The 25,357-nt window shown below is 44.7% G+C and overlaps 1 protein-coding gene across 3 annotated transcripts in view; it reads right to left on the minus strand.

Annotated features, from left to right (window-relative positions):
• Positions 1–11,915: 11,915 nt before the first annotated feature.
• The window catches only part of LOC149355167 (uncharacterized), a 185,857-nt gene continuing 172,415 nt past the window's right edge, over positions 11,916–25,357 (minus strand). For all 3 annotated transcript variants that reach the window (XM_089583662.1, XM_089583661.1, XM_089583663.1), the window contains exons 7-8: positions 20,633–20,675; positions 11,916–14,044 (exon numbers count right to left, since the gene is read on the minus strand). In XM_089583662.1, coding sequence (XP_089439788.1) covers positions 13,752–14,044; positions 20,633–20,675 — 336 coding nt within the window. In that variant the 3' untranslated portion in view covers positions 11,916–13,751. The remainder of the gene's footprint in view (positions 14,045–20,632; positions 20,676–25,357) is intronic.

Raw genomic sequence — 25,357 nt, forward strand, 5'->3', positions numbered from 1 at the left:
CCACTGCAGGAGCAGAAAGAAATTAAAGGCTCTTATCTAGAGTTAGCAGTGAGGACGGTCACTGAGGTAAAGAAAGGTGGGGTGATCCCAAAGCCTAAAGAAAGGAACCGCACTGCGTATTAGAGAGTAGGTTCTGATCGTGCGACGCGTGCGGAGAGGTCAAAAAACAAACCCCACAAAACTGCCAGGAAATTGTCTTCTAAGGAAGAAAATGGCGGTAAGCCCACAAAAAGGTCGCGACATGCAAAAGTGGCAGAGTTGTGTAGTCTAGAGACAAGTGTGGTCAGCTCTCGAAAGGGGAGAAAAGTAAAAGTAAAGAACTGTTGCTGCAGAAATATCCGACCGCGCGATGACCTGAAAATGAGTGGCATGATCCCCAGGCGAAAGAAACGACGTCGAAAGCTATCACGGCAAGTTTGTAGTGCCAGGCTACTGAAAAGGGCGCGGAAAACTCGTTTGCGTCTGCCGTGTCAACAGACGGGTAAGAAGGGGGACAGTGCAGCCGGCTCAAAGTGGGAAGAGGGGACAAGCAATCCCCTTGCCGGAAGACCATTGTTGTGTGGTAAGGTTCGGCACTGCGCGCTCTACTGAGGCTTTCGCAGTGTCTGGACAGGGCACACAGACGGAGACAGTGGTCAGAAAGTGACTAACGCGAGGGGCGGCTTCATTCGTCACGCTTCCGCAGCTCAAGGGAAGGTCAGACGGACGCGACCCCGGAGGGCGCGGCTGAAAAGTTAGTCCCTGAGCGCAAAGGTGAGAGAAATTTTGCTTATCCTTTCCTTTTTTTGTGTGTGTGAGCATTTTGAAAGACTCGTTTGTATGGTTCGAACATACGATGCCAGGCTACCGCTCAGTGAAAGTTTCTGCTGGGTCCTGGAGAGTGAATTGTTAGGACCAGTAACTTTCTTTTTAGTTGTGTTTACGATTTTCCCTTAGGAAGAAAGGGAAACAAGAGTGAAATGCAAAGTTTGCCAAGGTTGCAAAGTTTGCCAAAGTTTGCATTTTGCCAAGAACATAGTTGACTTACGAATTGGAAAAACAGCGCAATCGAAGACGAGACACAAGAGAAGGACAAAACACCAGCCCGTATTTGCCCTCTTCTGGAACATAGTTGACTCTCACACGTGTAGTGAACTGTCATGCTAAGACAGAATGTGATGTTATGGCAAATCAGGGAAATTGAGAATAAATTGTGTCTGACGAGTGCATTTGAGGTGCAGTTTTGCAACACTGCTTTTACAACTTGTAGCATATAGTGTTCATGGACTATAACGAAAAGAAGCCGGCAGAGCATAGTGTACGGGCACGTGCCTTCCCTAACAAGACGCAGAATTATATCTGCAGGCTTCAATGTACTCTCAACTTCGAGATAGCAATCTTTTCGACAGTGTTTCCTCAGAAAGATCATGTAAGGATGTGCTGGGCAAAATTTTGAACTTGCTTTTGAAGATCCTTTTAGTTGACAGAGGGTATTAGGGTGATCTCAGCTTTGCGGTTTCAATCGAAATTTTAGTTGTGGGTCAAAGCTTTGAGAGACCACGCCTAAATCGTGCTACGTGGCGGTTTGACTTCGGCCGTTATGAGGTTACATGTAGTTTCACTTTATGGCCACGACTGTTTTGTCAACTGCAAAATTTTGAGTTCAATTTTAGGCTTCCCATTTGTATTCCTTAACAGCCTGGTGGATCTCGGGTGAATTTCCTTGCACTGCCTGGGGAGTGGCGCTATGTTGTGTGGTTGTTTTCGACTAATGCCTCCCTTGTGCGAGGATTAGGATAGGACTCTGCTGTGTGCTGTGTGCAGAGAAAATCAAGAGAGGCTTCCCACTCTACCACTCCAGCCCATCTCTCCTCGGCAAGTTATTGTGACCACTGGCCGGTCAAGATTCTCCTGGCCGCGGAGGAGCTGTTAAGGTCCTAGTACACGGGCCTGGAAAGACTACTTCCCAACGTGTGTCATCGGGAAGCAAGATGCGGTGTCAGGGTCGAAGAACGCGGGTCTGGGAGAAATTACCACCAAACGTGGGTCATCGTTAAGCAAGGTACGGCGAAGGCTAAGCAGCGGCGGAAGCAGCCAGCACACATGTCTCCTGGGTGGCTGAGAGTACCTGCTTTCTACTCGGCGACCGTTGCCCCAAGCCTGCCGTCATGGACCACACAGGGGACCCAGGTGACAGCTGATTCCAATTATGCACTTTGTCCGGTCGGAGTGCAGGACGAAAACGAAAGGGCTGAAGTTTAAGCAAAACAAGACCCCCTTTCCGAAGTGCCTGCACGTGTCGAACACCGCCGCCGCCGCGGGGAGACGGACGTTATCTTCCCTAATTGCTGCGAGCGTGCAGGGGGACAAAGGGCTTGCTCTTTGGCGTGCCAAGCACCGCGAAGAGCTGGCGGGCACCGTTCGAACATCTCCAAGGACAAAGGACCACTTTCCTACCTTTCTCGTGACCTCGCGTTCCGGCCATGGGCGGCGGGTGTCCTTTGATGAACAACAGATGTCGGTGACCCGCGGGAACCTTTGGCTGGCCTGAAACCACCACCTACCGCAGTCGACGCCTCGATGGCAACCTTCTTTCCCTCGGAATCAACACCTGACAGGGGCGCGACCCCAAGTGCGGGGTTGTGTTTGTGCGCAGAGGTGAAAGTTCTAGGCCCCTCCCACTCCGGCGTGGGCGTTCTCAACCTAGGGAATTTGGGGACCAAGAAGGATATAAAAGTCGACAACGAATGCGGCAGAATCGTCTCTCACCTCAGGTCTCTCACTTCTGATCTCTTACGCTTGTAAATATGTGAATAAACCTTCTCTACAGTTTCCTCCTCAATGGAGTTCGCCATCGTCCTTTGGAGCCGCGACCTGATTGCCTGAACGACCCACTCAACTCGCTGAGCCCCTCCGTCCTCAACACTCTCCTTATACCCATATTTTGTTAAAAAAATTTCAGAAGTGATACCACAGCCGGGTTCAGACAGATGGGCGAGCATTTTGTAATGAATGCCATCTGGTCCTGGTGCTGTCTTTTTACTGGAAGAAAGTACGCTCTTAATTTCTTGTAGAGTAATTGGGATATTATATGCTTCATGAACATTGCCTGTTGTTGGCAGTCTCTGTTTTTCGGCTGTGCTTTTATATTTTAAAAATGATTCTGTGTAGTGAGAGGAACTCGATATAGTGGAAAAATGTTCACCTAATATATTTGCTCGTTCTTTTATACTTGTTTGCACACCTGGAGGCGTCAGAAGAGGAACCGTGAAAGGGGAGTAACGACCATGTAGTTTCTGTACCTGCTCCCACATTTTTTGTGATGTGATGTAGCTGTTTATTGAAGAAACAAAGCTCTGCCATGATGCTTTTTCGGCATTTCGACGTACATGCCGAGCCCTAGCTCTTGCTTTTTTAAAGTTAATAAGGCTCTCCTCCTTAGGGTATCTGCGAAATATACCCTAAGCTTTGTTTTGCAGTTTTTTTGTTTATTTGCAATCTCGAGTCCACCACACTTTGATTCTGCCGTACTATTCCTGAAGATTGAGGTATAGCCAAGTGTGCGGCAGCGAAAATACAAGTTGTGAACTTTTAATTTATTTCATTGACATTAAGGTTCTCTAAAGCAATTTTTTCTAAAGTGGCTTGTGTTCTAAAAAGTTGCCAGTCTGCTAAATGAAGCTTCCAGCACCGTGGTTTTGTTGGGATGACTGATGGTGGAATGACAGGCTGATTTCAACAGGCAGATGATCCCTTCCATAGGCGTTGTCTAAAACATCCCATTTAAAATCGCTAAAAAGAGATGGAGAACGAAAAGACAAATCTAAAACACTCATTTTTCCTGAGCTAGGACAGCAATAAGCGGGCTTACTGGTATTTAGTAAACAAATATTATTAGACAGTATAAAATCCTCAACGACATGACCCCTGCTATCGGTTTTATAACTGCCCCAAAAACAAGAGTGTGCATTAAAATCTCCCACTACCACGTATGGTTCCAGCAACTGTTCTAAAAGGTTCTCTAATTCATGCTGCGTTACTTCGAGGTGCGGTTGAAGATATATGGAACAAAGTGTGACTGCTACGGCTTCGAATCTAGTTTTCAGTTTGAGCCTGCGAGCTGCTACTCCAGGCTGCACAATGATGGCTACGCCTCCCGAGAGTCTGCTCACCCCTTCTCGGTCCTGGCGGAAGACAGCGTATTTTTTTAGCACCTTCGTGTGCCGAGGGCCTAAATTGGTTTCCTCCAAGCATAAAGCGACAGGAGAATTCGTGTTTAAAATGTCTTTGATATCTGTATAGTTATTTACGAGTCCTCGGCAGTTCTAGTGTATTATGAAGGCCATATTTATGTTGTGTGTGCGTGAAGAAAAAGTGAATTAGCTTGGATTCGGCCCCTTGACTCGGCACCTCCAATATTTCAATCGATCCAAGGAGCTTCGCCGTCCGTCCGACGTGGACGGCACGGGGCTGCCTTGGGTTGTCGTGTCTATCGCCTCTGCAGAGGCGCTGGACGACCGTGCAGGAGGCATGTTGATTTTCAAGTCAGACCTCGACCTGTGGGAAGGGGTCTTGAGGCCCGCCGACCCGGGGGTATGCGTTGCCTCCTTTGGGGTTTGCGGAGTAGCGCTAGCTATTCCACACGGGGGTGCGGGTGGCCTCGCCACAGGCTCACTGCGTGTGGCCTGGACAGGTGCCGAAGCGTGGTGTGGTGTGCCGCGCCCATGCACTACATCAGCGAAGTTCGGTTTTGCACTGAAGGAGAACGTGTTTGTTTGAGCATATCGCCTTCTTGCTTCCTTAAAAGAAATGTTTTCATTAGTCTTCAGAGTAATTATTTCTTTTTCTTTTTTCCAAGAAGGAGGACAGGCTCTGGAGTAGGGAGCATGGCTTCCTTCACAGTTTGCACACCGCGGTGTAGCAACACATTCTTCAGATTGGTGTTCCTTTGACGAGCATTTTGCGCAAGTTTTGCAGCCGCGACAACTCTATGAGCCATTACCGAATCCATTACCATTACTATGGTGAGGAGGAGTAACATATTTCTGTGGAATATTTCTTTTCATCACTGCATTTTGTGAAAACATGTTTGTAATGTAATGTTAAATATCTGTTTTAATATTTGAACTGCTCGTGAATACTCAGTTGTATTTGCTGCAAATTATTATTACTATTATCTGCTTCAAAACGAAAATTCTGGTGTTGATACACACTTAGCAGAAAACAAAAAATGCTTGGAAGAATAAAGAAAAGGGTAACCACTTGTAATAAAGAGCTGGACTTCGTGAAAGCAGCTTTCTCAAACAGAGAAAGCAAATCTCTCTTCAATGCAGCTTTTGGAGCTTCATTAATTTTTTCTGTGGATAAATCATGCATACTGTTCATTACTTTCGCCACTATGTTTCTCACTTCGACCATCGGGAGGGAATTCGAAATGAGTAGCTTGCTCACCCTGCCTGTCCGTAGCTTGTCACCCTGTTTTAATTTTCTTTGTTGAATGTTTCAGCTCACCCAGATAGTCCCCGCAGGGGGGCGTCTGCAGCATGCAGACGTTGGTGAGTGGCGACACCACGGGGTATCCCGAGCATCCGCACGGACATCCCCGCAGGGGGATGACGGTGAACAGTGCGTCACCACGGACCCGAGCATCCGCGTGGCATCGCCGTGTCCGGGGAAAAGGGGATCCTGGTGGTTGAGCCGATGCCGAGCGTTTGGACCCTTAAGGCCCCTCGGCGGAGGCAACACACCACTTTGGCCCCAGCTTCCTGTAGACGGCACCGCCGCCCTGACCCGACAGGGGAAATCGGCAGTCGCCTTTTCCTATCCTCCCCTCTATCTTTAACTTATCTATCTCTCTCTTACAACTCTCCTGTCTCCTCCTCTCTTCATAGTTTTTTTTTTCACTTTTCATAGGTGGCTAGGGTTAACCTTGTGTGGCGAGCTACCCTAGGTTTTGTCATATTTGGTTATAGTTGGGGTGTACAGCTGGCGTGGGCAGGGCTTACTTGCAAGTTCTTGTCCCATCCCTTTGTGGGGCTCCATGGTGGGTGGCTGGCACCATGATCGAAAAACTTGAATTTTTTATGGCTCCCCTTTTTTTGAAACCAGATAGCTCTCTCAAAAGAGGGCGGAATGATGCAGATGATTTTTTTCAGAAAAGAAAGCTATCTTTCCCATAATTTCATGTTGTCCATCGCGAAGCAGAAGGAAAACAAGCAAGACTGATATCCCCGTTCCTGGTAGCAAAGTGCCTTACAGATACCTTGGGCCTTGGGTACAAGGTATCAAAAATGGCCAGCGGTGACTTACTGCTCGAACTACGTGACACTGTACAACACTCTAAACTCTCAAACCTTGCGTCCATTGGGGAAATCCCAGTCTCCGTCACTTCACATCGATCTTTAAACACTGTCCAAGGCGTCAGATCTGAAATCGACTTTATCAACCTCTCTGAGAAAGAAATGCTTGAGGGCCTTACTGACCAAGATATGATAAATGTTCAGCGCATAAAGATCCGGAAGGATAACAAGGAAATAGACACGAAGCACCTGATCCTCACTTTCAATTCCAGCACACTGCCTTAAAGCATTGAAGATGGTTACCTGAAAATAAATGTAAGACCATATATACCCAACCCACGAAGATGATTCAATTGTCAGAGATTCGGTAATGGCTCATAGAGTTGTCGCGGCTGCAAAACTTGCGCAAAATGCTCGTCAAAGGAACACCAATCTGAAGAATGTGTTGCTACACCGCGGTGTGCAAACTGTGAAGGAAGCCATGCTCCCTACTCCAGAGCCTGTCCTCCTTCTTGGAAAAAAGAAAAAGAAATAATTACTCTGAAGACTAATGAAAACATTTCTTTTAAGGAAGCAAGAAGGCGATATGCTCAAACAAACACGTTCTCCTTCAGTGCAAAAACAAACTTCGCTGATGTGGTGCATGGGCGCGGCACACCACACCACGCTTCGGCACCTGTCCAGGCCACACGCAGTGAGCCTGTGGCGAGGCCACCCGCACCCCCGTGTGGAATAGCTAGCGCTACTCCGCAAACCCCAAAGGAGGCAACGCATACCCCCGGGTCGGCGGGCCTCAAGACCTCGTCCCACAGGTCGAGGTCTAACTTGAAAATCAACATGCCTCCTGCACGGTCGTCCAGCGCCTCTGCAGAGGCGATGGACACGACAACCCAAGGCAGTCCCGTGCCGTCCACGTCGGACGGACGGCGAAGATCCTTGGACCGCTTGAAGAATTTCGGGTCCCGAGTCACGGGGCCAAATCCAAGTTAAATCAGTTTTTTCTTCACGCACACACAGCATAAAGATGGCTTTCATAATACATTGAAACATGCTCATTTTCCTGTTAAACGACGCAAAAAAAAAGTAGAAAAATTCGGAAGGCGTGGGTCACACATGAACTGTACCAACAAATGGGAGCAAAAGATAAGCTCTACATACTGTTCTTAAACACCCACAACCCTGATGATTTGACCGTGTTCAAACGCTATCGAAACCAGCTAACGAAAGAGCTGCACACTGCGCGTAAAGAGTACTTCTCGTGTTTTTTGTACGACAAAAATGTGCCGAGTGAGTTGCTCTGGGACAAATTAAACACGCTACTATGTCGCGATAACCAACATAGCTGCAATTCTAAACTAATGATTAATGGCAATGTTCTGCATGAGGCGGAACTGGCCGATGCTTTCAATAAATTTCTTACAAGTATGAGTACTCCACGCAGTTCCTCAAATGCATGTCGATATATCCGCACGCGGAATGAAAAATCAATATTTCTACAGCCAGCGAATGTACAAGAGGCAATTTCAACAATAAAAAATTTAAAAAACAGCAGCAGTAGGAATATCAATGAAATTCAAATAAAACCAGTAAAGTATGTCGCAGATGTCGTAGCACTAGTTCTAACGCATATCTTTAATAAATGTCTGAAGACAGCGGCGTGTCCGGTGAAAATGCAAACTGCAAAAGTAGTAATGGCTTTTAAAAAGGGAAGCCGAAATCAATTGGACAATTGCTGTCCGGTGTCTATCTTACCTGTTTTTTTCTAAGCCTCTTGAAAAAATAATGCACTGCAGGCTTGTAAGTATTGCTGACCACTGCGAATTATTAACGAAACACCAGTCTGGGTTTAGGAAGAATATGTCTACAGAATTAGCTCTGCTTCACCAGAAAGAGTATATTTTAATGCAGTTTGAAAGCAAGACAATAGTATTCGGCCTATTTGTCAATTTTTCCAAGGCATTTGACTTGGTGAATCATGATGTTCTGCTGCAGAAGTTGGACTTTTACCGTATACGAGGGTGTGGATTACATTTATTACATTCATATTTATCCCATCGATGTCAAGTAGTCCAAATAAACAACTTGCGATCACGAGTTCTGCCACTGCTTTTGGTGTCCCACAGGGCAGCATATTGGGCCCCTTGCTATTGAACCTCTATGTTAATGACATTGTTAACATTAATCAGAACGCCGAATTTATTATATACACAGATGATACTAGCATATCTTTTTCTGGTAATAACATCGATAAACTCATCACTGATTGTAATGACAGCGCCTTCCAACTGCAGCAATAGTCCTCATCCAATTACATGAAGATTAACAAAAATAAAATAAAAGCAGTTGTCTTCCCGCGGAAAAATAAACCTGTTCCTCCTCATGCCGATATTGTTTTAAACTCTCATCCTGTTGACATTGTTGACCATTTCAAATGTTTAGATGTGATATTCACTGCCAATATGTCCTGGGAATCTCATGTGAATTTTGTATTAGTGAAACTTGCTCGAATAACCGGTGTAGTTGGTCGTCTCCGATACTACTAAAACAAAAATATTGGTCTATAATTCTCTTTTCTGTTCACAGGTCAACTACTGCCAACTTGTCTGGGGCACAACTACATTCCCTAACACGAAAAAAATATTCTTATGCAAAAACGGTATCTACACCACGTGTATAATGCTAGTTACAATGCAACCACCGCAGAATTTTTTCACAGTGCTCATGTTATTCCAGCTCACAAGCTATACCACTAGCGTTTAAGTGCTCCGTTTAAATATCAAGTGAAAAAAAATACTCTTAGCCTGCATGCCTTGGCACATTTAGAAAGAAATACGAAATGTTATACTAGACGTGGGGAAATCTGGAAGGTTGCTGCATCACGCTTGAATTCTGGCATGGAGCGATTGTGTTATTCTCTGCCATCTCTTTTAAACTACTATCAGTCACTGAATTTTGATTTCTTTAGTTGTTCCACTTTTAAACTTGGAGACATGTTTGCCGTTTGACTAACCTGATTTCATCTATTCTGGTGTTTCTTTTACCTAGCTCAGCACTTTTTTTTTTATTCTGCAGTGGTGAAGTGTCTTGATTTGTTTAACGTTTGTTAATTATCTGGTGCTGTCTAGACGCTGCCTTATATATGGGGCTGCGGACTCGTCAAGCCGGCAAGTGGCAGCTTTTTTTCCGTAGCCCTCCATCTGTATCACCCGATGGAAATAAAGACTTGATTTGATTTGTTTCGTTGTACTTCCTCATCAGGTTTAAACATTTTCATTACCGACTGTTGTAATAGTTGCTCTACGTATTATTTTCTCTTGTTTACAGCCATTGAGCGGTTATTTAATACTGTGCTTCTATGTCTGAGCTTTCTTTCCTGAACTTCTGACACCTTTACTACGTGTTATTTTCTGTTTATTGCCGATGAGTGGCTGTTCATCACTGACTTTTATCTCTGAGCTCTTTGCCTGAGCTTTGACATTTGTACTTGTAATTTTCCTTTTTTTGTATTCATGAACCCACCCTACTAAAACCACTTGTGGGATTGCAGTATTCAAAAATATTCCTTATTTATTAATGCGAAAGCATTACTAGGCTATGTCGGCGGGGTCGTGTCCCCAAAATGTGTAGGCAGCTGTTGTGGACAACTCAGAAGAGATAGCGTCAAACGAATAGCTGTAATCGAAAGAGGGTGACGCGAGGATGCTTCGCAAAAAAAAAATTCGAAATCGAATGAATAGTTAATTAAGTAGAGCCAAAAATATTAAAAAAGTCGGCGGGGCCAGAGCAAAAGTAGCGTCAAATTTGAAAATGCCGGAAGTGTGGTGTGGGGCAACGTGACCAGAAGTGGGGGCTGTGTGGCGCGAAATTTGAAAGTCCGGAATGAATACTGAGACGAAACGAGAGAAAATGTGCAGTTAATCAAAATCCAATCAATAATTAATAAATACAGAAAGTGTCACATGTGATAAGGTGCATTATTATCAATAAAGGTGATTTATTTATGAATTAAGTGCAAAATAATTGTGAATTAAGAGGAATATGAAATAAACTTATTGTGAATGAAGTCGGTAATGAATTAATCAATTTAAAAAAGCACCTTGCAATGAGGAGGCGTCATTTCTTTCGTATTACTCCAATGCGGGCTACCACAGTGATCTAAAATTTTCTCTTCCATTTCAGGGTAGGCACGATCCTTCTGTGTATACACTTGCTTCGTGCTAGGGATCAGGATGGCAGCTCTCAGCAAACAGACTGCTCTTTCCTTGCGAAGAGAGCTCCTGAATGGCTCCAGGAACTCTCTTTTGAATGCATCTCACGATGTCCAAGAGCCCTTCTGGTTCCCGTATCAGATTAACTCGGGGCGGTATGAAAAGTGAACAGTGCCTGCGAACGCAACAAAATATTTTACCTCTTTGCTTTCAGCTGCAATATGCAGCTAGCCTGATTCGTGGTTGAGGGCAAAGGATCTGCCGACGCGCACATTTCTAAACTCTTTCTAAATGGATATCAAGCTGCTGACTAGAAACCTACGCCCTATGTGTATTCGCGTTTCATTCCGCCCTCATCGCACATTCCAAACATACCACTGAGAATAAGGTGCATCTTCACTTCCTATCCTTGTCAAATGACTTACGTAGATCCCCCAGTCGAACAGCTCCAATTATTCTTAGGAGTCTTCCTGCTGTAGCCCTTAGAAGCTTGGCGGGTCCTTGGGCTGTTGGAGCAACACTGACTATGTCTAATTGAGTGGTTGAGTCTTTGGTGCGATACCAAGTAATCTACCCTGCATCTTCACCAGACGCCACGTTCTCGTGACAAAACCACGAATGGACCAGTAGACTGATGTGTGTGGCACTGACACGAACTCTTTATTGGGGCTGATCTGCGACCACAAAGAATTGAACATCTCGGCTGCGGCCATAGAAAGAAGATTGCTATGTGGTTCTCGAAGGACAGCATCGGTGCCACTCTCATCACATATTAATTAAAAGATGGCATCGAACATTCGCGGTAAGGGGTATGGAAGAACGACAGTCATCCATAACAGCGTGGAACCGAGCGTGGTTACAATTTTTCAAAAGCACTTTGGTCCCTTCTTACTTAGCAAATAAAGTGATCAGCCCCAGTGCTGAAGGAGATAAAGCACGAAATATGAGGTCAGGGACGGCTATGGCCGCCAACGAGAATTCACCAACGCACCTTTTCCAGCGGTGGACGCTGAAGGTTTCGGGATGCTCTAGGCTCTTTGCAGTTGAAGGGTGCGCCTTGAAGAGTTGGAGTAGCTGCGGTGGCCCGTGTAGGTAGGCGCTGACACTGCTGTCCCTTTTCCGGTGCCTAAAAATGAGCCAGAGTGAATCGGGACATTTTTGTGAGTCTTGGTGATTCTATTCGGATTCCAAATTGCCACATATTTAAAAAAAAACAATTCTTGCTGCTTAGCAAGCAATCTCTTACCACCGCAACTAAAGGGAGTACTCTCAGGCCCCCTCCACGGCAATATTTTCATTTTTTAATACCGCAGAATCAGTCCACAACACTAAAAGAACACAGACGCGGTGTTTTTAGTGTAGTGCTTTTCTGCGTTATTTCCTTTAGTAATTAAACCAAGCAGTAAAAATGTGTACATGGCTTCTTTGATTAAAAAGACTACGGATTTCTATCGTACATACAGGGTCTTAAGAATGACATTTACTTTGTTCTGTAGGTGCATAACCGCAGGAACTGGTGGAGACTGGATGGTGAAATCCCATCGCGTAATAGTCTTTGCCAGAATATGCGAGGCTAAGAACGATGTTACCTATGACTGACCGGTTGTGGGGGCAGAAATCATATTATTTCAAGCCCATTGCTCATTCCTCCATCGTTGACGCCCCGACGCTGTATTGGCACGTTTCCTGATTGCTCCCAGCAGGACAAATGGCAGTGAGCTCTTACGCAATACTGAGGGCAAGTGGCACCAATTAAACATGATGCAAGTTGTTGGCGAGGGTGGTCGCAGCAAGTTCCATGGTCAGTTTCATGAAAATCAACCTTCAAAACGCAATAAAAGACGAAAATGTCAGGTAGAGCGCCTGCCGCCGCGTGCGGAGTTCTAGTCCAGTTTTCCTGTGCATCTAGAGAGAATTCCGCTGTGCGAACGAAGATTGTGTAATGCGGAAGCTGCCTTTGGCTGGCTGCGAGACCCTGTGGCCATCATTTGTAGTCGACGTATGCCAGCACGAAAGGAGGCAACATTACAGGTAGACAGTCAATTCCTAGTCCCAGTTAGCAAGTCTGGCAAAACTATTTGCATATACTGAACCTCTGGGATAGGGCTTTGCACCTTTTAAGCTAGGCATGGAAGGAACGTAAGGGTTAGTTCCCTCAATTACAAAATAGTTCAACGGACTTTTACGGTGTGAACAAAATATCAATTTCAGGTTTTTCGAGTGTAGCCTAGAGTAAGCGCTTAAGTGCCTTATGCTCAAGTGCATGCACCAGTTTTCGCGATCTCGCTCGCTGCTCCAGTAGGGGGCTCGTCGTTGGGGCAATAGGTGCACAGGTAACAGATACGGGAGGATTCGCTCGAGGTCTTGCCTGCTTTTTAGCTTGATTTTCGAGTGTGAAGGCTGGTACCGCTCCTTCAGCGGGTTTTAAATTTTCTGACTCTCTCTTAGATGTAATTGCCGTTTCTTCGGTGCCATTGCACGCTGTCCTATATTGCCATAATTGCCATATATTGCCATATATTGCCATAATTGCCAAGCAAATTTTGAGAGCTCTTTTTGGCATACCTGTTTTGAAATTGATGCCTGCCTGAGGCCTTTAGAACGGTACTGAACTTTTGCTTCGATACACATCTAGGGAATGGTATCTCTGAGGCTTCGGCACTTCTTTTACTCAATACAGCACTGCTTTTAAAACAGAAATAAGCAAAGAGCGATCAAGAGTGATCAAGGGCACATATATTGTCTCTGATTCCACATGTATTCCATCAATAGGAAATAAAATCTGTTCGTCTACTGATATCCGTACAATTACCTAATCTGTCGACGGAAGACTCCGACCATGCAGCCGTTGATGTAGGCTTTGCTGTTGCAGCTTGCTCTGGTGAGCCCTGGTTCACTCTAGTACTTGATCATCGCAGTCTTCTTAGGGTGGTGTCTTCGATTCGCTTCATGGTGTATGTTTGTTCATAAGGTGTAGTCTAGTTTTTACTCTTTCCACTAGCCCCATGTGATCAACATAATGCTGACGGCTCAACGGCTGCCTAGTACGTGATCGAACCGACGCCCGCTCCCCGGCCACCCCCGCCGTCGCAATTTCCGACCCGCGCGCGCTATCTCTGCAGTTCAATCTGTAGACGCTGTCGCGGAATGCGTCTTAACAAACAGCAGTTTCGCTTGAAACTAAGATAAAGATATTCAGGGCAGTTGACAGCGGGCGCAAGGAAAAGTCATTGCCGTGGACTTCGGTGTTGCGCCTAGCACTCTATCAACCATCTTGAGCACAAGGCAGAAGATTGCAAACGCCCACTCTGCAGGCGCTGTGAAGAATGACAGCAAGACAGGATTTGAAGATGCCTTGTTTGCATGGTTCAAGGATGTTATAGAGTGTAACCTGCCTGTGTCTGGTGCCGTCCTTCAAATGAAGGCGAGAAGTCTCACTTCCGTCTGAGGCCACAATGACTTTCATGCAAGCAGTGGCTGGTTGCAGCGATTTAATGACCGCCATCGGATTGTTTGCCACGTCTTGTCTGGCGAAGAAGCAGCCGTTGGCACCGAGAACTGCGAGAAGTAGGCAGAAAGCTTCCGCATGCAACTGGGAGGCAAGCGGATAGTTTCGACGAAACGACATGGCGTCAGCTGGCGGTTCCGAATGTTACGCTCGAGGAATTCATCTGTGCAGATGACAACTTGGCTGTGGCACCCGAACTGACCGACCAAGAAATTGCTGATCAGGTGGTTTCTGCAGATGATGCTAGAAACAGCGATGCATGTGAAGATGGCGAAGTGCGAGCTCTCAGCAGCGCCGAGGCTGCTGACATGGCCAGGAAGTTGAGGGGGTACCTCGAGAACCTACCTGTGGCCAAATCAGCTGACATCGGGAAAGCGCTGCTCTGTGTTGATTTCGTCGAGAAATATAACCTGCCAAATAGTGCTGCCGAACGGAGATTACGTCGTTTTTAAATAAATCAGTTTTTGCACCTGGCCATGCATCCCCATTTGTGAGTTCGCTCTTGCTTTCCAGTACGAAATGCAAGGCGAGGTTTGATATGCTTGTACCACGCGTTAAATTAAAAAATAGCGCATTTTTTCAACCCTGTGCTATCCATCTTAAAGTACTCTTTACTTGGATTTATTAGCGACTTTTTCTGCGGGAATTTGAGTGCATATTCTTATAACGAATATTGGATATAACGAATGAATTTCCGCACAAAATGCGACTTCGTTATAACGAGGTTGGACTGTACTGCAGGAATTTTTGGCACTGAAGGATAAGTACAAGAATTGCATAGATTTTTACACAGATGGCTCGAAAACCCACACTGCGTTGGAAGTGCAGTAGTACAAGAGAAAGAAGAAAAAATAGTCAGGCTACCTGAGTGCGCAGCAGTTTTCACGGCAGAAAGTTACGCCATTGCTGTCGTGGCTCGAGAAATAATCACGAAAAACATACAAAATAGTAGAGACAGGGTGTGGTAGATGGTCCTTGGCGATCACAAAATGAACAAGGGAGGGGAAAACCTCAGGTTGCTTGAGCCAACGTTTCGACAAGGGGACTTGTCTTCGTCTGGGCAAAGCGTTCATCATTGGCAGGGATTAAATAGGGCCTTCGCTCCGAGGAGGAAGGCCCCAGGTGGGGGAAGGAAAGTGGTGTGAGAGGGGATGCGTGTCAGGAAGGGGAGGGAGGTGAATCTTGATTCGTTAAGCTGCAATAGTGGAAAAACTTATATCCGGGGGGTGTGTAATGAACAAAGGCTTTGAAGGGGCTGCGACGGGGGGGAGGCGCTGGGTGGACCTGTAAAACTCAGATAAGAGGATTAGTCAGCTTGGCACAGGGATATGAGATCAAGGCAAATAAAATAGGCTGGCAATGACAAAATAGTGTCACCTACACCGACTCCCTCAGCGTAATTACAGCACTAAACTTCAGAAATGCAGTTCAACCCATAATAGGAGACATAATACATAACATAGGAAAAGCTGAAACAAAAAGACTTCCAATAAAATTTTGCTGGGTCCCCAGTCACGTGGGAATCGGGGAACGAGAGCGTTGATGCATGTTCCACACGTGCCCGTAATGTACAAGTTAACAAGTAGGTATACCTTATAAAAACTGCATGAAACTTGTAAAAAATAAACTTATAGGAAAATGGCAGGCTTCATGGGACAATGAAGTTAACAACCAGCTACATTTAGTAAAGCTTGTCTTTGGTGAATGGAAGACCTGTGGGCACCAGGAATGTTTTATGGAAGTAATTTTGTCGCCTGCGCATGGGACATGCACACATTACACACAGCTTCCTGCTTACAAAACAAGAGAAACAATGTGCGCAAAATGTGGAGCTGAACTTACAGTTAATCACATTTTATTCTCATGCTTGAAACTTGAAAAAATCAGAGAAAAGTGCTTCACTCAATTTTACAATGAACGCATTCCTTTTCACCCTACACTTGTCTTAAGCGACAATGCAATTGTTGACATGTCTTGTATCTTTAGCTTTTTAAGAGAAGCAGGTTTTCTCGACAGGCTATAAATTCTGATCCACAGCATTGCTCCACTTTTTATAACCCTCAGCCGTCTTCTCATTACTGAGAAGAATGCTGAGGTTTTTACAAGAATGGTTGGGAGCCTCGGGACGCTTGGCCAGCTAAGGATTACCACTGAGGTTACTCGACCTTCTTCAAAGGTTTTAATGTTAACATTTCCAAAATTTCTTTCCCAGCATTACAGTGTAGAAGCAACTATATTTTTAGGCTCTTTACACCACTGATTTTTCTCGTTTTTTAGTAAAATTCTACAAAAATCAATTTTCCTACACCTTGAGCTTGGCGCAAGATAGCCTTAGATGCTTATGAGCCACTAAACCCAACACAACACAATCTGCGGTCATCCTTGGTCGCCTTTGAAAGTGACATTTACACACAGAAGAAAGGAGTGTTGTTCTTGCTTAGCCTCCGTGCTGAGCAACCTCGTATTTGCATACCACGACAGGAACCTAGAGAGACAGCCTAGTACTTTTAGGACCACCCGGATCTTGCTGTATGTTGATGATTACTTTATCCTGTTCGACTGTCAGCCAGGGGACCATACCACTGACCATGTGAACCTCATCTCAAAATGTTTTGACACCACCATCTCTCGCTTGACTTTGACAAAGGAACTTCCCACAGACAACCAGTTGAGATTCCGGGATCTAGTTTTGACGCACACCATTTAAGCTGGAAGTACGCACCCCGCTCTTTAAAATGTCCTCTACCTTTTGAGTCTGCGCATTCAAAGGTAGTTAGACGCAGTAGCGCCATTACAGCAATGAGGGATGCACTCAGAAGGTCATGGCCACATCAAGTTGGGGGTGCCAGCTTTGCATCCCAAATAAAGAGGGCGGAATCGGCAAGTTTTCCCGTCACCTTTCTCAGGGATATAGCAGAGGTGCTAAATGAAGAGTGAACGTTCAGAGGATAATAAAAAGAAGACTGTCATCACGATTCCATACATGCATTCGGTATCACATCGGCTTAAGAAGGCAGGAAATCAGGCTGTCGTCACAGTCGCTTTTTCAGCACAAACAAGCTGGGCGGCCTTTGCCGAAAAGAGAACAACAAAGAAAGGAAAAGGACGTCATGCGTGAAATAACATGAAGCCCGCTTTGCTGAATGCAAGATTGGAGTCGTTTATGAGATTCCACTAACTTGTGGCTGCATATGCAGTCTTTGTCAAAAGTAACCAGGCTGCATGGTTTGCTTCTCATTTGTATAGTAGCTTTCCCTAAGGTCGAAAAGTTCTTTGAAGGTGAGGGCAGGGGTCCTCCTTACCATACAGAGATTCAAAGCTTGAGGGCTGACGTAATAGTTTAAACAACTGAGAAGCAAAACCACGCACCCTGGTTACTTTTGACAATGACTTCAGTCATGTAGACCATTGCCTCAGTGACCGGCTGCATGAACATGCAAATTCAATGAGGACTGGAACAGGTAGGAATTTGCCATTACACTGCAAGAATTGCAAGAGCTGTGTAGCAAAGCAACACGAAACGCACATTTTAAGAAGGTATAAAGAGAAAACAGCAAGAGATTTCAAATCTTCGAGGCATTCATCGACACAAGGGGAGAGACATGCATCTGCACACCATCGATCACTCTCCTCAAGAAGGAACTGTCCTATCTAAAACCTTGAGTTTGCTTTGCCAGATTTGTGTGCATTTTTTTGTTTTACTTCCTGCTCTATCCTCTGATGTTTTTGTTTTCCTTCCTTTGACGGTATTTATTGCACGTGTAAACAAAAGTTTTCAGTTGGTAGTGTTAGTGCTTTTGTTTGTCTTTCTTCTGTCGTCTGTGTGTTTTTGCGCTGCATATTTTTTCCTCTTCCCTGGATCAACCAACTAGCCCAAATCACCACCCTTCATCAGTTGGCACAGTTAGCTTAACACAGTGCACATTCATATTTTTACCTTCTCTCAGTATTGGTCACTTGCTACAAGACTGGTCAACTGTTCCTAATGGAATTTTGGCTTGCTACAAAGACTGCTCCAAAAGGCTCTTGGCCATTCCCTCCACTGCACGTGCTGTGTGGTGTGTAATATTCCTTTTTCTCATGGGCATTGTCACATATGGCAAACTGCCGCCGCGGTGGCTCAGCGGTTATGGTGCTCGGCTGCAGACCCGAAAGACGCGGGTTCGATCCCGGCCGCAGCGGCTGGAATTTCTTTGGAGGAGAAATTCTAGAGGCCCGTGTACTGTGCGATGTCAGTGCACGTTAAAGAACCCCAGGTGGTCGAAATTTTCGGAGCCCTTCACTACGGCGTCTCTCATAGCCTTAGTCGCTTTGGGACGTTAAACCCCATAAACCAACCAACCAACATATGGCAAACTGGGTGGTGTATCATTGTTTGCATAAGAACTTAAGGACACTGAGAAGTTCCCTAAGCAGCTGCTTGGCCACACACTGATTCAAAAGGTGATTGCACTCTGCTTTTCAATGAATGCGAAATCCTGACACGATAGTGTCTGCAAAATGAACAAGACAAGGCCTCTTGCATTTTTAATGCGAATGTTTGTGCCACCTTCCTCCTTTTTTTATGTCCCTTTTTATTTATTTTTTCCTTGGATCTTGTGAGTGCAGTGTTTATGCAAGAAGCTTGATTTAGGAGCTTCGAAAAATTCTCTTGCTGGTCTGTACGCGATTGTCTCCATGTCCAGGTTTTGCTCCATTTCCTAGTGCCTGGCATTTCTTCGCACTTTCACTGCATTAAAACTTGTGTGTGTGCACTGGCACAAATTTTGGAAAGTTCCTTTTCTAGCGCTTGCAAGTTCTTTCCATATTTTCATTTTTCATGGGGCTGGAGCTTCATGGCACATCCAGTCCATCAACTCTTCTTTGGCGTTGTCAGACGCTTTGTCCCGTTTTTATATCTTAACAATGCGCCACATCACGTACGCCTTTTCATTGCGAACTGTGACAAGAAGAGCATCTCCACTTGCCAAAATTGTTCGGCAGCTTGCGAATTCCAGCTGTCACGTTTTTTTCCTCAACACAGTTTGCTTCAGACAAATTGTACCATTCTACATGATTTCCCCTCATTCGTTGAGATGCTCGATACGCACTAGGATCTGATAAATGGTGAGGAGGAGTAAAATATTTCTGTGGAATATTTCTTTTCATCACTGAATTTTGTGAAAACATGTTTGTAATGTAATGTTAAATATCTGTTTTAATATTTGAACTGCTCATGAATACTCAGTTGTATTTGCTGCAAATTATTATTACTATTATCTGCTTCAAAACGAAAATTCTGGTGTTGATACACACTTAGCAGAAAACAAAAAATGCTTGGAAGAATAAAGAAAAGGGTAACCACTTGTAATAAAGAGCTGGACTTCGTGAAAGCAGCTTTCTCAAACAGAGAAAGCAAATCTCTCTTCAATGCAGCTTTTGCAGCTTCATTAATTTTTTCTGTGGATAAATCATGCATACTGTTCATTACTTTCGCCACTATGTTTCTCACTTCGACCATCGGGAGGGAATTCGAAATGAGTAGCTCGCTCACCCTGTCTGTCCGTAGCTTGTCACCCTGTTTTAATTTTCTTTGTTGAATGTTTCAGCTCACCCAGATAGTCCCCGCAGGGGGGCGTCTGCAGCATGCAGACGTTGGTGAGTGGCGACACCACGGGGTATCCCGAGCATCCGCACAGACATCCCCGCAGGGGGATCACAGTGAACAGTGCGTCACCACGGACCCGAGCATCCGCGTGGCATCGCCGTGTCCGGGGAAAAGGGGATCCTGGTGGTTGAGCCGATGCCGAGCGCTTGGACCCTTAAGGCCCCTCGGCGGAGGCAACACACCACTTTGGCCCCAGCTTCCTGTAGGCGGCACTTCCGCCCTGACCCGACAGGGGAAATCGGCAGTCGCCTTTTCCTATCCTCCCCTCTATCTTTAACTTATCTATCTCTCTCTTACAACTCTCCTGTCTCCTCCTCTCTTCATAGTTTTTTTTCACTTTTCATAGGTGGGTAGGGTTAACCTTGTGTGGCGAGCTACCCTAGGTTTTGTCATATTTGGTTATAGTTGGGGTGTACAGCTGGCGTGGGCAGGGCTTACTTGCAAGTTCCTGTCCCATCAATTTGTGGGGCTCCATGGTGGGTGGCTGGCACCATGACCGAAAAACTTGAATTTTTTATGGCTCCCCTTTTTTTGAAACCAGATAGCTCTCTCAAAAGAGGGCGGAATGATGCAGATGATTTTTTTCAGAAAAGAAAGCTATCTTTCCCATAATTTCATGTTGTCCATTGCGAAGCAGAAGGAAAACAAGCAAGACTGATATCCCCGTTCCTGGTAGCAAAGTGCCTTACAGATACCTTGGGCCTTGGGTACAAGGTATCAAAAATGGCCAGCGGTGACTTACTGCTCGAACTACGTGACACTGTACAACACTCTAAACTCTCAAACCTTGCGTCCATTGGGGAAATCCCAGTCTCCGTCACTTCACATCGATCTTTAAACACTGTCCAAGGCGTCAGATCTGAAATCGACTTTATCCACCTCTCTGAGAAAGAAATGCTTGAGGGCCTTACTGACCAAGATATGATAAATGTTCAGCGCATAAAGATCCGGAAGGATAACAAGGAAATAGACACGAAGCACCTGATCCTACCTTCAATTCCAGCACACTGCCTCAAAGCATTGAAGGTGGTTACCTGAAAATAAATGTAAGACCATATATACCCAACCCACGAAGATGATTCAATTGTCAGAGATTCGGTAATGGCTCATAGAGTTGTCGCGGCTGCAAAACTTGCGCAAAATGCTCGTCAAAGGAACACCAATCTGAAGAATGTGTTGCTACACTGCGGTGTGCAAACTGTGAAGGAAGCCATGCTGCCTACTCCAGAGCCTGTCCTCCTTCTTGGAAAAAAGAAAAAGAAATAATTACTCTGAAGATTAATGAAAACATTTCTTTTAAGGAAGCAAGAAGGCGATATGCTCAAACAAACACGTTCTCCTTCAGTGCAAAAACAAACTTCGCTGATGTGGTGCATGCGCGCGGCACACCACACCACGCTTCGGCACCTGTCCAGGCCACACACAGTGAGCCTGTGGCGAGGCCACCCGCACCCCCGTGTGGAATAGCTAGCGCTACTCCGCAAACCCCAAAGGAGGCAACGCATACCCCCGGGTCGGCGGGCCTCAAGACCTCGTCCCACAGGTCGAGGTCTAACTTGAAAATCAACATGCCTCCTGCACGGTCGTCCAGCGCCTCTGCAGACGCGATGGACACGACAACCCAAGGCAGTCCCGTGCCGTCCACGTCGGACGGACGGCGAAGCTCCTTGGACCGCTTGAAAAATTTCAGGTCCCGAGTCACGGGGCCAAATCCAAGTTAATTCAGTTTTTTCTTCACGCACACACAGCATAAAGATGGCTTTCATAATACATTGAAACTATGCTCATTTTCCTGTTAAACGACGCAAAAAAAAGTAGAAAAATTCGGAAGGCGTGGGTCACACATGAACTGTACCAACAAACGGGAGCAAAAGATAAGCTCTACATACTGTTCTTAAACACCCACAACCCTGATGATTTGACCGTGTTCAAACGCTATCGAAACCAGCTAACGAAAGAGCTGCACACTGCGCGTAAAGAGTACTTCTCGTGTTTTTTGTACGACAAAAATGTGCCGAGTGAGTTGCTCTGGGACAATTTAAACACGCTACTATGTCGCGATAACCAACATAGCTGCAATTCTAAACTAATGATTAATGGCAATGTTCTGCATGAGGCGGAACTGGCCGATGCTTTCAATAAATTTCTTACAAGTATGAGTACTCCACGCAGTTCCTCAAATGCATGTCGATATATCCGCACGCGGAATGAAAAATCAATATTTCTACAGCCAGCGAATGTACAAGAGGCAATTTCAACAATAAAAAATTTAAAAAACAGCAGCAGTAGGAATATCAATGAAATTCAAATAAAACCAGTAAAGTATGTCGCAGATGTCGTAGCACTAGTTCTAACGCATATCTTTAATAAATGTCTGATGACAGCGGCGTGTCCGGTGAAAATGCAAACTGCAAAAGTAGTAATGGCTTTTAAAAAGGGAAGCCGAAATCAATTGGACAATTGCTGTCCGGTGTCTATCTTACCTGTTTTTTTCTAAGCCTCTTGAAAAAATAATGCACTGCAGGCTTGTAAGTATTGCTGACCACTGCGAATTATTAACGAAACACCAGTCTGGGTTTAGGAAGAATATGTCTACAGAATTAGCTCTGCTTCACCGGAAAGAGTATATTTTAATGCAGTTTGAAAGCAAGACAATAGTATTCGGCCTATTTGTCAATTTTTCCAAGGCATTTGACTTGGTGAATCATGATGTTCTGCTGCAGAAGTTGGACTTTTACCGTATATGAGGGTGTGGATTACATTTATTACATTCATATTTATCCCATCGATGTCAAGTAGTCCAAATAAACAACTTGCGATCACGAGTTCTGCCACTGCTTTTGGTGTCCCACAGGGCAGCATATTGGGCCCCTTGCTATTGAACCTCTATGTTAATGACATTGTTAACATTAATCAGAACGCCGAATTTATTATATACGCAGATGATACTAGCATATCTTTTTCTGGTAATAACATCGATAAACTCATCACTGATTGTAATGACAGCGCCTTCCAACTGCAGCAATAGTCCTCATCCAATTACATGGATTAACAAAAATAAAACAAAAGCAGTTGTTTTCCCGCGGAAAAATAAACCTGTTCCTCCTCATGCCGATATTGTTTTAAACTCTCATCCTGTTGACATTGTTGACAATTTCAAATGTTTAGATGTGATATTCACTGCCAATATGTCCTGGGAATCTCATGTGAATTTTGTATTAGTGAAACTTGCTCGAATAACCGGTGTAGTTGGTCGTCTCCGATACTACTAAAACAAAAATATTGGTCTATAATTCTCTTTTCTGTTCACACGTCAACTACTGCCAACTTGTCTGGGGCACAACTACATTCCCTAACACGAAAAAAATATTCCATATGCAAAAACGGTATCTACACCACGTGTATAATGCTAGTTACAATGCAACCACCGCAGAATTTTTTCACAGTGCTCATGTTATTCCAGCTCACAAGCTATACCCCTAGCGTTTAAGTGCTCCGGTTAAATATCAAGTGAAAAAAAAATACTCTTAGCCTGCATGCCTTGGCACATTTAGAAAGAAATACGAAATGTTATACTAGACGTGGGGAAATCTGGAAGGTTGCTGCATCACGCTTGAATTCTGGCATGGAGCGATTGTGTTATTCTCTGCCATCTCTTTTAAACTACTATCAGTCACTGAATTTTGATTTCTTTAGTTGTTCCACTTTTAAACTTGGAGACATGTTTGCCGTTTGACTAACCTGAATTCATCTATTCTGGTGTTTCTTTTACCTAGCTCAGCACTTTTTTTTTTTATTCTGCAGTGGTGAAGTGTCTTGATTTGTTTAACGTTTGTTAATTATCTGGTGCTGTCTAGACGCTGCCTTATATATGGGGCTGCGGACTCGTCAAGCCGGCAAGTGGCAGCTTTTTTTCCGTAGCCCTCCATCTGTATCACCCGATGGAAATAAAGACTTGATTTGATTTGTTTCGTTGTACTTCCTCATCAGGTTTAAACATTTTCATTACCGACTGTTGTAATAGTTGCTCTACGTATTATTTTCTCTTGTTTACAGCCATTGAGCGGTTATTTAATACTGTGCTTCTATGTCTGAGCTTTTTTTCCTGAACTTCTGACACCTTTACTACGTGTTATTTTCTGTTTATTGCCGATGAGTGGCTGTTCATTACTGACTTTTATCTCTGAGCTCTTTGCCTGAGCTTTGACATATGTACTTGTACTTTTCCTTTTTTTGTATTCATGAACCCACCCTACTAAAACCACTTGTGGGATTGCAGTATTCAAAAATATTCCTTATTTATTAATGCGAAAGCATTACTAGGCTATGTCGGCGGGGTCGTGTCCCCAAAATGTGTAGGCAGCTGTTGTGGACAACTCAGAAGAGATAGCGTCAAACGAATAGCTGTAATCGAAAGAGGGTGACGCGAGGATGCTTCGCAAAAAAAAAATTCGAAATCGAATGAATAGTTAATTAAGTAGAGCCAAAAATATTAAAAAAGTCGGCGGGGCCAGAGCAAAAGTAGCGTCAAATTTGAAAATGCCGGAAGTGTGGTGTGGGGCAACGTGACCAGAAGTGGGGGCTGTGTGGCGCGAAATTTGAAAGTCCGGAATGAATACTGAGACGAAACGAGAGAAAATGTGCAGTTAATCAAAATCCAATCAATAATTAATAAATACAGAAAGTGTCACATGTGAATAAGGTGCATTATTATCAATAAAGGTGATTTATTTATGAATTAATTGCAAAATAATTGTGAATTAAGAGGAATATGAAATAAACTTATTGCGAATGAAGTCGGTAATGAATTAATCAATTTAAAAAAGCACCTTGCAATGAGGAGGCGTCATTTCTTTCGTATTACTCCAATGCGGGCTACCACAGTGATCTAAAATTTTCTCTTCCATTTCAGGGTAGGCACGATCCTTCTGTGTATACTCTTGCTTCGTGCTAGGGATCAGGATGGCAGCTCTCAGCAAACAGACTGCTCTTTCCTTGCGAAGAGAGCTCCTGAATGGCTCCAGGAACTCTCTTTTGAATGCATCGCACGATGTCCAAGAGCCCTTCTGGTTCCCGTATCAGATTAACTCGGGGCGGTATGAAAAGTGAACAGTGCCTGCGAACGCAACAAAATATTTTACCTCTTTGCTTTCAGCTGCAATATGCAGCTAGCCTGATTTGTGGTTGAGGGCAAAGGATCTGCCGACGAGCATATTTCTAAACTCTTTCTAAATGGATATCAAGCTGCTGACTAGAAACCTACGCCCTATGTGTATTCGCATTTCATTCCGCCCTCATTGCACATTCCAAACATACCACTGAGAATAAGGTGCATCTTCACTTCCTATCCTTGTCAAATGACTTATGTAGATCCCCCAGTCGAACAGCTCCAACTATTCTTAGGAGTCTTCCTGCTGTAGCCCTTAAAAGCTTGGCGGGTCCTTGGGCTGTTGGAGCAACACTATGCCTAATTGAGTGGTTGAGTCTTTGGTGCGATACCAAGTAATCTACCCTGCATCTTCACCAGACGCCACGTTCTCGTGACAAAACCACTAATGGACCAGTAGACTGATGTGTTTGGCACTGACACGAACTCTTTATTGGGGCTGATCTGTGACCACAAAGAATATAACATCTCGGCTGCGGCCATAGAAAGAAGATTGCTATGTGGTTCTCGAAGAACAGCATCGGTGCCACTCTCATCACATATTAATTA

Source organism: Amblyomma mixtum, chromosome 3 (assembly GCF_055824585.1).
Source record: "Amblyomma mixtum isolate Tamu chromosome 3, ASM5582458v1, whole genome shotgun sequence".
Classification (NCBI taxonomy): Eukaryota; Metazoa; Arthropoda; class Arachnida; order Ixodida; family Ixodidae; genus Amblyomma; species Amblyomma mixtum.